Below are 12613 nucleotides of genomic sequence, written 5' to 3'. Positions count from 1 at the left end.
GGTTACGCGGAGTCCGTTCGTCCTTTGAATTGCAATGTGGGTTTTGAGGTGACAGAAGGGAGAAGGCGCCAAGGAGTTGTGGTCCCAGCCGCACAGAGCGGGTGTGAGGTCGGCGACCCCGCGAGTGACCCGCTTCAGGGCCGGGACCGAGTCCCCTCCTCGCCCGCCGCCCGCCCCCGCCCGCTCTGCCCGCAGAGTCGGATGGCGGCGCCCGCTCGGAGGCGCCCGGCCGTGGTAAGTGCGTCCCCGGGCCTCCCCGCCGATCCCACCCAACCCTGCAGCCCCGGGGCGGGCACCCGTCCCCTCCTGCAGCCCAGGCCCCGCGTCTGTACCGCGAGGCGTTGGAGGGTGACCCCTGGTGTGACGCGGGTGGGAGGGGGTGAGGGGCTGAGGGACCGCCGGGGAGCAGCGCGGGGGCCACTGACCCAGGAGGACGCGGAATCCTGGGGTCCGTCCTCCCTGCGCCCTAAACAGTCTGGGTCGGAGTCCCTTCTCGTCTGGGATCGTCTGGGAGGCAGAGGGTCTGGGTGCCTTCATTCTGAGGGTCCTTGGGGCCGTGGGAGGTGGTGAACTGTGGGGGCAGGGGCTGTGTTTGGGTTTGAAAAGGTTTTTCCATCCGGCGGAGGTTGTGGCAGAATGCACGGGAGAACGATCAGCCACACTCTGAGGGAGGGAAGTTCAACTTTTATTTTTATTTTTTAAAATAATATGTTATTGATTTATTTTACAGCGAAGAAGGGAGAGGGATAGAGTTACAAACATCGATGAGGGAGAAACATCGATCAGCTGCCTCCTGCACGCCCCCTACTGGGGATGTGCCCGCAACCAAGGTACATGCCCTTGACCAGAATCGAACCTGGGACCCTTGAGTCCGCAGTTGACGCTCTATCCACTGAGCCAAACCGGTTAGGGCGGGAAGTTTGACTTTTATTTCGCAGATCTGCTAGTCCAGGGAATTCCGAGTCCAAAGCCTGAACTGAGCTCCTGGGGAGGCTCCGACCTATATGTCTCCTCCCCTGGCGGCCCCTGAGGGTTTCCGCAGCTCCGCTCAAGTCAGTCCAAGTGGGAAGTAAGACGACAGTTTTAACCAGATACTGAACTAGGTTGCAAGCCCCCCCAACACCCCCCTCCTCTTTTTCTTTTCACTGAGAGTGAACAGACTAGAGTGGGGTGTGGAGGGAAAAGGGGCCCCATGCTAACCCGACAAGCTCAGGGAAGGCCTGCTCGGCTGTTGCAGAAATTAATTACCAGGCGACGGGAAAACACGGGTACTCGGAAGGGTCAGGAAAAACCCTTCATTTGCAGATGCACTGGGGAGTCATTCTCCAATGCCCAGGTGATGAATATGGAGGACGCTTTCCTTTTACCCCCTTAGTTTCTTTTTCCCCGAAATATGGACCCAGCTTCCGGACTTTTCGGGGGCTTTGCAGTCCCGTCCTGCCGCCCACCCCCTCCTCGGGATGGGGGAAGTGAGATCACACCCAAAGGCCAGGCTTGGCTGGTGCCAGCGTTGCCACCCCCCTCTGGGGTTGTGTATGGTTCATGATTTGTGGCCTCTGTAAAATGGGAGTATTCCGGGAAACAGGTTCTGCAAGGCTGGACAAGCTTTACAGATAAGAATGGGGCTTAAGCCCTGACCGGTTTGGCTCAGTGGATAGAGCGTCGGCCTGCAGATTGAAGGGTCCCAGGTTCGATTCCAGTCAAGGGCATGTACCCCAGTTGCAGGCACAACTCCAGTAGGGGGTGTGCAGGAGGCAGCTGATCGATGTTTCTCATTGATGTTCCTAACTCTCTATCCCTTTCCCTTCCTCTCTGTAAGAAAAAAAAACCACCAATAAAATACACTTTTTAAAAAAGAAAAAAGAATGGGGCTTAATTATAGCAAGAATGCATCAGAGTGCTGGTTACTGGCACAGATTCAGATGGCTAGCCCCCCAATTGTCTTATATGCCTCCTCAGGGCCGTCTAGCAACCTGTAAGTCATAAAGGAACCACAAAGGATGGTCTGAAATTAAAACTTTAAAGGAGGATTAAAAATGGCAGCAGAGTAAGTGGATGCTACATGCCCCTGTTATGCCCAGATTTCAGGATCCCCAAGAAACCAACAGGGAGCCAGCCAGTCCGATGCAAAAGCAAAGAGTCCTTTATATTTCAAGCTAGCTTAAGCTCCCCGTCCACCACACTCACCGACACAACGGCAAGCCAAGTGGCTGAGAGACAGAACCTCGCATAGAGACGGGTTTTAAAGGGGGGGTTGGAGTAAGGGGAGGAGAAAGGACTGTGCTCTGCCGATTGGCCAGGCGCAAGTCGGTGTCTTGTTCCTGGGTGTGGCTAGCAGAGTCTTAGACTTCCGGGAAGAAGCTCCATGCCAAGCACGTGGCCAAGGTAAGATGGAGGACGTAGCCCTTACCCTGGGGCAAGATGGAGGGCCTAGCCCTCACCCTTTCAGCCCCCGGGACATACTGGAATTACAACTAAAATACAGAAAAACTTCCTGAATAATCAACAGAAAACTTGCAGGGGAGAACCCTGATATCGAAAGTGGCGACTGCATAGAGACTGAAAACACACACACACACACACACACACACACACACACAAGAAACTTTAACTAAAAGCAGCTTATAGTAGGTAGTCATGCCCTAGGCCAGTCTCTTCCCTGACAAAGTTCACTCTTTACCTTAAGTGAGCCTATTGTCTTTTTGCATCTAAGATAACCTGCCTGTGAACTGCCAGGGTAACTTGTAACTTAACCTTCCAGTTCCCTCAGGGCATAGCCAAATGCACTTGGGCTCCAGGACTGAGGCCATAAATTCCTTCATTGTTATTGTTATAATGTTTACTAGAGGCCCGGTGCACAAAATTTGTGCATGGGAGGGGGGTTCCCTCAGCCCAGCCTGTACCCTCTCGCAATCTGGGACCCCTTGGACATCCCTGTCACAATCCAGGACCACTGGCTCCTAACTGCTGGCCTGCCTGCCTTCCTGATAGCCCCTAACCACTCTGTCTGCCTCATTGTCCCTAACCACTCACCTGTCTGACTGATCACCCCTAACCACTCTACCTGCCTGCCTGATCACCCCTGAACACTTGCCTGCCTGACAGATTGCCCCTAACTGCCTCTGCCTCGGCCCCACTGCCGTAGTTTAGTCTAGAAGGACGTCCGGAATGACATCCAGAAGGTAGTTTGGCTCTCTGGTCTAATTAGCATATTACACTTTTATTATTATAGATTATTGACTGTTAATTATCCTGCACCCACCTAAGTAAAAGAATTAAGTGTCTTTTACTTTTTTAAAATATATTTTTATTGATTTCAGAGAGAAAGGAAGAGAGAGATAGAAACATCAATGATGAGAGAGAATCATTGATCACCTGCCTCTGCTATGCCACCTACTAGGGATTGAGCTCGCAACCCAGGGAATGTGCCCTAGGTTGCCATCGAACCCAGGACCCTTCAGTGCACAGGCCAATGCTCTATCCACTGAGCAAAACCAGCTAAGGCTCATTTTACTTTTTACTAGTTACCGGTTAATAATGTGGATTTTTTTCAATAGGCGGAGTTACACATATGTTGATATATATGCGATTTGATATGTATGCTATTTTGTTGTATTGACAACAAGCTTCAAAACTTCATATGTCAGATTTGCTGAAGGTGTTAACATCATGGATATTTTTACACTTAAAAATGTCGAATTTCGTGCCAAAAAAAGAGCATTTGCAGGAAGTTTTAATTCATTACTTTATTTTGGAGAAAAGTGCTGCTGAAAGTTATCATATACTTCGGGAGGCTTATGGTGAACATGCTCCATCTCAAGATACTTGTGACCGCTGGTTTAAACTCTTTCAAAGTGATGACTTCGATGTGAAAGACAAAGAACATCCAGGTCAATTGATCATAAAACGCTTTGATCGTAAAACGACCAGAATGGGCCAGAAGACATGGCAAAGTAATTTTGTTTCATGACAATGCACCATCACACACTTCAAAACCAGTTAAAGACACATTAAAAGATCTTGCCTGGGAAGTATTAACCACCCACCGTATTCACCAGACCTTGCTCCTTCCGATTACCACTTGTTCCGGTCGATGGCACACGCACTGTCTGAGCAGCACTTCAAAACATACGAAGAAGTGGAAAATTGAGTCTCTGAATGGTTTGCCTCAGAACAAGAAAAGTTCTGTTGGGACAATATCCACAAATTACCTGAAAGATGGGGGAAATGTGTAGCTGGTGATGGACATTACTTTGAATAAAGCACTTTTGATGTTTCTCTTGAAATTACCGTGTCTTCTTTGATTACAAAATCCGCATTATTAACCGGTACACCTAGTATATCCAATTCCAGCGGTTTCCCCAGCTTTGCTTTCTCCTGTCTCCCTAGTCCATAACCAGTGGGTTTCATGTAACCGACTTACATCTCCTCCTTGGATGATAATGTATAAAACAAGGTGCAAAATTGCCGTTCTCCGGAGCGTTATCCTAATCCATTGAGATTCTGCTTCCCTGCAATTATAGATAGTTTGGCTCCAATAAACTCACAAAAGTTCTTTCCGTGTGTGAATGATTTTTACCTCAGCAGGGGTGATGGGGACAGTGAGGACCAGGGAGTTGGTTCCTTGCCCAAGGTCACAGAGCTGGAAAGGGGCAGCACTGGGTAGAGAGTCTGCAGGTCACCAGACTGCTGGGCTGGGCGGGGACACAGCGGAGACCTGCTCACCTGGAGCTGATAGGATGTTGGGGCTGACGGTCCTGGTACCTGGTGTGTGGTTTGGAGCCCACGTTTTGCTGTGTCCTGCAGGAATGATCTGGGACATCCCAGTGGGTTTGCGTGGCATTAATGATGGAGGCCTTCTGGCATGGCCCAGAGCTTAGATGGCATTAATCTGCCTCCACACCCCTTCCCCTTCTCCTGCCTGTTGCTGAGGGTGATTAGAGTGACTTATGGGACTGTGATGAGAGAGCAGGCAGCGCTGGCACCAAGGCCGGGTGTCTTCTGTGAAGGGGGGTGGGGGGTGGCTGGAGGTGGTTGGTTGTGGGGAAGAGTAGGATTCTGGGTTCTCAGACAGACTATTACTGACTCAGTGTATTCATTCTGACAGGTTGGTGTGACCTTTGAGGATGTCGCCGTGTACTTCTCGGGGACAGAATGGCAGCTTCTTGACGAGGCTCAGAGATGCCTATACCTCGATGTGATGCTGGAGAATTTTGCTCTCATATCCTCACTGGGTAAGAACATCACTCTGCCCTGGCTGGTGTGGCTGAATGGATAGAGCGTCGGTCTGCGGACTGAGGAGTCCCAGGTTCGATTCCACCAAGGGCACATGCCTGGGTTGCGGGCTCGATCCCAGTAGGGGTCATGCAGGAGGCAGCCAATCAATGATTCGCTCTCATCATTGATATTTCTATCTCTCCTCCCTTCCTCTCTAAAATCAATAAAATATATTTTTAAGAAAAAAAAGAATATCACTCTTCTGGTTCATTCTTTGAGCTCGCCTGCACCCTACTCCCACCCCCTCCCCCTTCCTCAGGATTGTACTTTGTTTCTTCTGGTTTTTTGTTTTTTTGTTTTTAATATATTTTTTGTTGATTTCAGAGTGGAAGGAACAGGGAGAGAGAGAGATAGAAACATCAATGATGAGAGAGAATCATTGAGTGGCTGCCTCCTGCAAGCCCCACACTGGGGATGGAGCTCAGAACCTGGGCATGTGCCTTTGACCAGAATCGAACCTAGGACCTTTCAGTTCACAGGCCGATGCTCTATCCACTGAGCCAAACCTGCTAGGGCTGTTTATTCTGTTTTAAGCTCTAAGGGTCCTGCACCCAGGCAGCTGTGGGCAGCGGGAGCTGCCCTTTGGATCTCCCCCCATCGGATTTTAAGGGTCCTTCTTTTTTCCTCACTGTCCTAAGCTTTGATAAACATCATCTCACTTCAACAACAACAACAAATGCTCACTCTCCCTAGTGGCCTGGGCTAGGCTGTCCATTTCCCCCAACTTCCTTTCCTGAGAGTGTGCTTAGTTCTCACGTCTGGGCACAGCTTGCTTCCCCGTTTTCCTGGACAGCTGCCGGGATATGGGCACTGCCCTGTTTTCTTACCGCAGCCCCAATGCATTTCAACAATGTTAGATCTTCACATCCAAGAATATGGGATTTCTTTTCAGTGATTTGTGTTTTCTTCCATTTCTGTCCATATAGTGTTCAATGTACACACTTTTCAGCTGTTTGTTTGAACTTATTTTGTGTGTTTTGTTGTTTTTGATACTACTGTAAATTTGACTGCTTCATTTCATCTTCAAAGATTTTGTTGTTTGTGTATAAAAATGGAAGTGATGTTTGTACGTTTAGTTTTTTATTAATTTGCAAAACTTATAGTGGAATCTTGACAATTTTCTGGATGTAGTGTCTGTATGTCATCTGCCAGCATCTCTGAGGATGGTTTGTAATTCATAGTGTCTGCTGTAACGTCTTTCATTTCTGCTTTGATTTGAGTGTTGTTTCTCTTGTTTCAATGTAGCTAACGTTTAGCCAGTTTTGTGCATGTTATCAAAAGAACTGCTGGTCCTGGCCTGTTTTGTTCAGTGGTTAAAGCGTCGGCCCAGGGACCCAAGGGTGTCAGGTTCAATTCCAGGTCAAGGGCATGTGCCTGGGTTGTGGATTCACTCCCCATCCCCATGGGGCACATGTGGAAGACAACTGGTCTGTGTGTCTCACATCTGTGTTTCTGTCTCCACTCTCCTCCTCCCTTCCTCTCTCCCTTCTACTGTCTCTAAAGTAATGGAAAAATAACCTCCAGAGAGGATTAACAAAGAAAAAAATAAGTACACAAATTTAAAAAAAAAAACGAACAGCCCTTAGTTATGATATTTCTCTTTTTGCCTTTCCTATTTTTTAATTATATATGTATATATAAAGCATATCAGTTCTAACATTGATCACTTCCTTTGCTAGCCTTGGGTTTACTTTCTTGATGTGTTTTTAATTTCCTGTGGAGCAGGGTTAGGCTGCTATGTATTTCAGATTTGTCTTAATATAGGCATTTATCTGTATACAATTTACTCTTAGGCTTGCATCTCCTACACCCCATTCATAAGCTTTCGTAAGTTGTCTTTCTGTATACATTGCCTCTAGATGTTTATATTGTTTTTCATATATATTTTACATGTTTTTATTGATTTTGAGAGAGAGGAAGGAAGAGGATTAAAGAGATAGAAACATCAGTGACAAGGAAACATCGATCGGCTACCTCCTGATTGCCCCATAGAAGGGATTGACGCCCACAACCTGGGCATGTGCCCTGACCATGAATATAACCAGTGACATTTTGGTCCCTAGGTTTACGCTCAACCTCTGAGCAACACTGGCCGGGTGCCTCTAGATCGCTTTGAGGTCTTTATTTAATTTCACGGATCCGCTGGTTGTTTAAGAGTGTGTTATATTTAATTTCAACATATATGTAAATTTCCAGCTTTCTTGAAACTGGAATTGATTTCTAGTTTCTTATATTGTGATCAGGTGAGAATCTTGAAGTGATTTCTTCTGCAAGTTTGAGACTTCTCTTTTGACCTACCATTGCGGCAGATAAGAAACTACAGAACTTCTTGGGCATGTGCGATAGTGAAACTGAGACAAGAAAATTAAACAAGTTCAAACAATTTGGACAACTTACAGCCAGCTTGTGAATCTAAGAGCCTATTTACCCCAGATAAGAACATGTGAAAATAAATAGTTTACACCTCCCTCTCTAATCAAAGAATTCACAGCTCGAACACCCCTGGTCTGCGAAAATAGAGAACAGAGATCCAATAAATGTCATTTGCACCAGTAACCCAAGGACAGATAACGTTAACCGAATGATAGATAAAGTCAGACTGATAGATAAAGTCAGACGAACAAATAACAAAAGCCCCATTAGAACCAGACAGACTCAAGATAAAAAATAAAACATTAAACAGAAAAAAAGACAAACCCAGACTTCCTTGTACACTAATTCTAAACCATTAGCATATTACAAGTGCACCTGAAAAGCTGATGAATATTCTTATGAAACCTTCCCCTGAGATGCTCGCCCTCAGGAACAAAAAAAAAAAAAACAGAGAGAGAGAGAGAAAACCTTCAGGGCAGCGCTGATCTGGTAGCTCAGTTGGTTTGAGCATTGATCCAACGTATCTAGGTTGTGGGTTAGATCTCTGATAAGAGCACATAAAAGAAGCAACCACTGAATGCATAATTCAGTGGAACAACAAATGATGACTTTCTACATTTTATCTTTCTCTAAAATCAATAAAGAAAAATTAAAAAAGAAGAGGTCCTCAGGGCAGAGACTCAGTGCCAGCTCACTCTAGGCTATGCCCATGCCCCTTTCCTAGCTTAAACTTTTACCTTTTCTCTAAACTCTAAGCGTTCTCACTGGACATTCAACCAGAGGAGCAACTGGCAGCAGCAGCTCACCCCAGGCTTACACCTGATCTTATCTACATGTTCCCCTGGTCTCTGACATCCCAGTGACCTAACAGCAGCCCTGCCTTGACTCACTGCTTTCCTGCAACCTTTCTAAGGGGCCAAAGCTCCCCTGTTGCTTCTTCTACTCAAAGTTCTTTCTTTGTTTCTATGTCCCTAGCTTTAACAGATGCACTCCCAAAATCACCTGGACTCCTGTTGACAAATCTTTCCTACTCAAAATCAAGAACCCACCCAGTAGAGTCTGTCCTGAGGTAGACCTGCTGCATCCTGGTCCCTTTTGGTAACAACTTTGTTACGTAGAGAATGTTTCATGTGTGGCTTGACAAGAATTCCTCTTCTGCGTTTGAATAGAATGTTTTGTGTATATATACAGGATTAGAGTTGCTCTAAAATGTAGTCAAACTACAGTAATTCCATATTTATTTCAGACAGGATGACCTAGCCTTTGTGAAAGGGGAATATTGAAGTTCTATACTAACATATATTTTTTCTGCTTTCAGATCATTCATTATTTCCTTAATGTTCTTAGTTATTCTGTCCTTGTGTGCGTATTACTTATAGTTGTTAAGATCTTGATTTTCCTTATATTCATGGGGTAGGTTGTGGCCAAGGGGATTTTTGTTGGAATTCCTGCCGACATACTCTATAGGGTCCTCTGATTTGTAACGTTCGGTGTTGCGGGGGCTGCTGTGGTTCCTAAGAACAAAGTTCCACCACAGAACACGCCACTAGGGTCACACAGTGCAAGCTCTGCAGATAACAGGCATTTTCAATCCTTGTGTTTCGAACCATGCCATTTCCACATAGGTTTGCTCACCCAGCCAGCCTTTCCTCTTCCTCTCTTTACTGCTGTCCAGTATTGGTCCAGGCACCTGTCTTTATATTTACCTCAAACATCATCTGCTCTTTTTCAGATAATTTTTATTGGTTTGTGTGCATTCCCATGTGCCCTGACTGGGAATCGAACTGTGGCCTCCTGGTTCATAAGCCACCCTCAACCACTGAGCCACCATAGCCCAACGAGATTACTTTTGGCTGTGGGGTCAACATGTAATTCACCAGTGCTTCCTTTTGTTCAGGTTGCTGCTGTGGAACACGGGATCTGGAGGCATCCCTTGAACAGAACATTTCTGTAAGACTGTCACAGGCAAAGAAGACCAAAGTACCTTTGTCTTCCCAGAACAGCCACCCCTGTGAGAGTTGTGGTCCGGTCTTAAGGGACATTTTCCAGTTGGTTGAGCAGCAGGGAACACCACACAGCCCCAAACTGTTGAGGTGCGGTGCGTGTGCAAAACCATTTTATTTCAGTGCGAAGTGTCACCAGGACCATGAGCAGCACAGGAGAGGCAAGCGTTTGATAAGAGGTGTGGACAGGGCCTCACCTGCGAAGAGCTGCACATACAGTTTGTCCCAGACACTTGTTACCAGTCAGAAGGTTGGACACAGCATCCTTACTGCCTCAGGGCAACTTCAGCCACAGGCTACTCATACCACAGTCAAACCAAGTGAAAGCTCGAAGGCCGGGGTTATATGTCACAACAGAAAGAATTACCATACCAAGAAGGAATGTAAAAAAGTGATTGGCTTCAATGACACTCTTGTTCCAGACCATGCTGGCCATGCGGGAAGGCAGTGTCTTGTGGGCCCTGAAAGTAAAAAAGGTCTTAGAGGAATCTCTGGTTTTCATGATCAGAACGTTCACTCATTGGAAAAGTCATACGAGTGCCGTGAATGTGGGAAGTCCTTTAGAAGAAAAGATAACCTGAATGAACACCAGAGGATTCACACTGGAGAAAAGCCTTATGAGTGTGGAGAATGTGGGCTGTCCTTTAGCCAGAAGTGGAGCTTGAATCAACACCAAAGGAGTCACACTGGAGAAAAGCCGTATGAGTGCAGTGAATGTGGGAAATCTTTTACCTATTGCTCTGGACTCCAAGGTCATCGGTCTGTTCACACTGGAGCAAGGCCGTATGAGTGTAGTGAATGTGGGAAATGTTTTACCACAAAATCCTACCTTCATGTTCATCAGAGAATTCACTCTGGTGAAAAGCGTTACAAGTGCAGTGAATGTGGGAAATCTTTTACCTATTGCTCTGGACTCCGTGGTCATCAGTCTGTTCACACTGGAGCAAGGCCGTATGAGTGTAGTGAATGTGGGAAACGTTTTACCACAAAATCCTACCTTCATGTTCATCAGAGAATTCACTCGGGTGAAAGGCGTTATGAGTGCAGTGAATGTGGGAAATCTTTTATGTGTAACTCGAAACTCCGTTATCATCAGAGAGTTCACACTGGAGAGAAGCCGCATGAGTGCAGTGAATGTGGGAAATCTTTTGTCCATAGCTCCAGCCTCCGTTGTCATCAGAGAGTTCACACTGGAGAAAAGCCGTATGAGTGCAATGATTGTGGGAAATCTTTTGCCTTTAGCTCTCAGCTCTGTTGTCATCAGAGAGTTCACAGGACAAAGACCTTATGAGTGCAGTGATTGTGGGAAATCTTCTGCCTGTTGCACTGGCCTTTGTTGTCACCAGAGAGTTCACACTGGAAAAAGACCTTATGAGTGCCATGAATGTGGGTAATCTTTTATTAGGATCTCTCATCTTCATAAACATCAAATTTCACACAGGAGAAAGGCTTTTTGAGTGTTGTGAATGTGGGTAATCTTTTAGTAAAAATTCTACTCTCTGGAAACATGAGAGTACACATTAGAGCAGTGGTTCTCAACCTTCCTAATGCCACGACCCTTTAATACAGTTCCTCATGTTGTGGTGACCCCCAACCGTAAAATTATTTTCATTGCTACTTCATAACTGTAATTTTGCTACTGTAAACAATATGTAATTATATGTGTGTTTTCCGATGGTCTTAGGCGACCCCCGTGAAAAGGTTGTTCGACCCCCAAAGGGGTCGCTTCCCACAGGTTGAGAACCGCTGCATTTGAGGGAGTTTTTAGATTTGTAGGGAATGTAGTTACTTTGTTCAGTGTTAGCAGCACTGCGGGAAATTTAGGCTTCAGTGGTCTGACTTTCATCTCATAAATCCCATCCTCAAAAGTAGGGAGGTTTTCCATAATTTTAATTATGTGGGAAGCATGTGTCCTTACATTCTACCTTCTAACCCGCCCAGGGCTTAGTGTCACTGAAAGTTCCTGTGACAGAATCCGTTTCACCTGAGCCAACACTGAGCAAGGCCCCACACTGTTCATCAGTCACCGTGCTCATGTCCTCGGGGAAGCTGACTTTGTTCCCCTTATTAGTTGGAGGAAATTAGGAGTAACCTGAGCCCCTAGGAGACCTGCATTTCATTTACTCTGACTATTTGGGGCATGGACCTAACCCATTTTTGACCCCAGAGAACATTTTCTGAGTTCAGCTGGCATCTTCCAGAAAAAATTTTTTCAGAGACACGATTGCCCCAGATACCTCTGGTGAATATTTCCATTGTCTGGTGAATATTTCCATTGTTGCTGTCACCCAAAGACTGGTTGGGTGTTTTTTAAAAAAACTGATTAGTTTTTTATAATAATAAAGGCCTTTTTGTTTAAGTCCTCTATAACTTTGGATGTTTTCTTTGTGGTTTAGGTTATAAGCATATTTGGGCTCTACAAGCATGAGGAAGTGAACAATTTTTTACGAGGGTCTCAACCTTTCTCTGCCTCTGAGGGTTGAGTACGATGGGGAAATTAGTTCACAACTTTCCGCCAAAATTCCAAATTAGCATTGCTACCCACATCATTCTAGGAAAAACTGCAGGGTTTCCTGGTACTCGTGTGAAGCCTGAATGCTATGCGTTTTAGAAGACTCAGACATCACTTTCAAAACCTAGCTGGGGTGACAACTTCACCTGCTTCTAGGATCAGCGTGCATTTTGTTTTTCACACAGTATGACAGGACTTTTGTTGTTGTTAATCTTCACCCGAGGATATTTTTTCCATTGATTTCTAGAGAGAGTAGCAAGGGAGGGAGATTGAAAAAGAGAGAGAGAGAAACAGTGTGAAACAGAGACCCATTCATTGGTTGCCTCCTGCATGTGCCCCAACCTGGGCCAGGAATTGAACCTGAGACACACTGAAGCATGGGCGGACTTTCTCATTACAGAGCCACACCAGTCAGGGGTATGTGAGTACATTTGAAGGGAATTGCTCT

At 46.0% G+C, this 12613-nt stretch overlaps 1 protein-coding gene across 1 annotated transcript; it reads left to right on the top strand.

The window, feature by feature from the left end:
• On the top strand, positions 1–11030 carry LOC138999456 (zinc finger protein 547-like). The gene is made up of 3 exons (XM_070401569.1): positions 1–234; positions 5108–5234; positions 9548–11030. The coding sequence occupies exons 1-3, from the start codon at positions 202–204 to the stop codon at positions 10942–10944; spliced, it is 1557 nt and encodes a 518-aa protein (XP_070257670.1). The 5' UTR covers positions 1–201; the 3' UTR covers positions 10945–11030.
• The last annotated feature ends 1583 nt before the right edge of the window (positions 11031–12613 follow it).

The sequence above is a fragment of the Myotis yumanensis genome, unplaced genomic scaffold, assembly GCF_028538775.1.
Source record: "Myotis yumanensis isolate MYYU_CA2020_CCGP unplaced genomic scaffold, mMyoYum1.0.hap1 SCAF_23, whole genome shotgun sequence".
Classification (NCBI taxonomy): Eukaryota; Metazoa; Chordata; class Mammalia; order Chiroptera; family Vespertilionidae; genus Myotis; species Myotis yumanensis.
The sequence above is the reverse complement of the archived record's forward strand: the minus strand, read 5'-3'. Positions and strand labels throughout refer to the sequence as shown.

Bases quoted from the DNA above. Each gene is read 5' to 3' on its own strand.
- LOC138999456 (XM_070401569.1), top strand. From the start codon at position 202: ATGGCGGCGCCCGCTCGGAGGCGCCCGGCCGTG. The intron at 235-5,107 runs GTAAGTGCGTCC...TCATTCTGACAG, and splicing joins CTCGGAGGCGCCCGGCCGTG to GTTGGTGTGACCTTTGAGGA. The intron at 5,235-9,547 runs GTAAGAACATCA...CCTTTTGTTCAG, and splicing joins TGCTCTCATATCCTCACTGG to GTTGCTGCTGTGGAACACGG.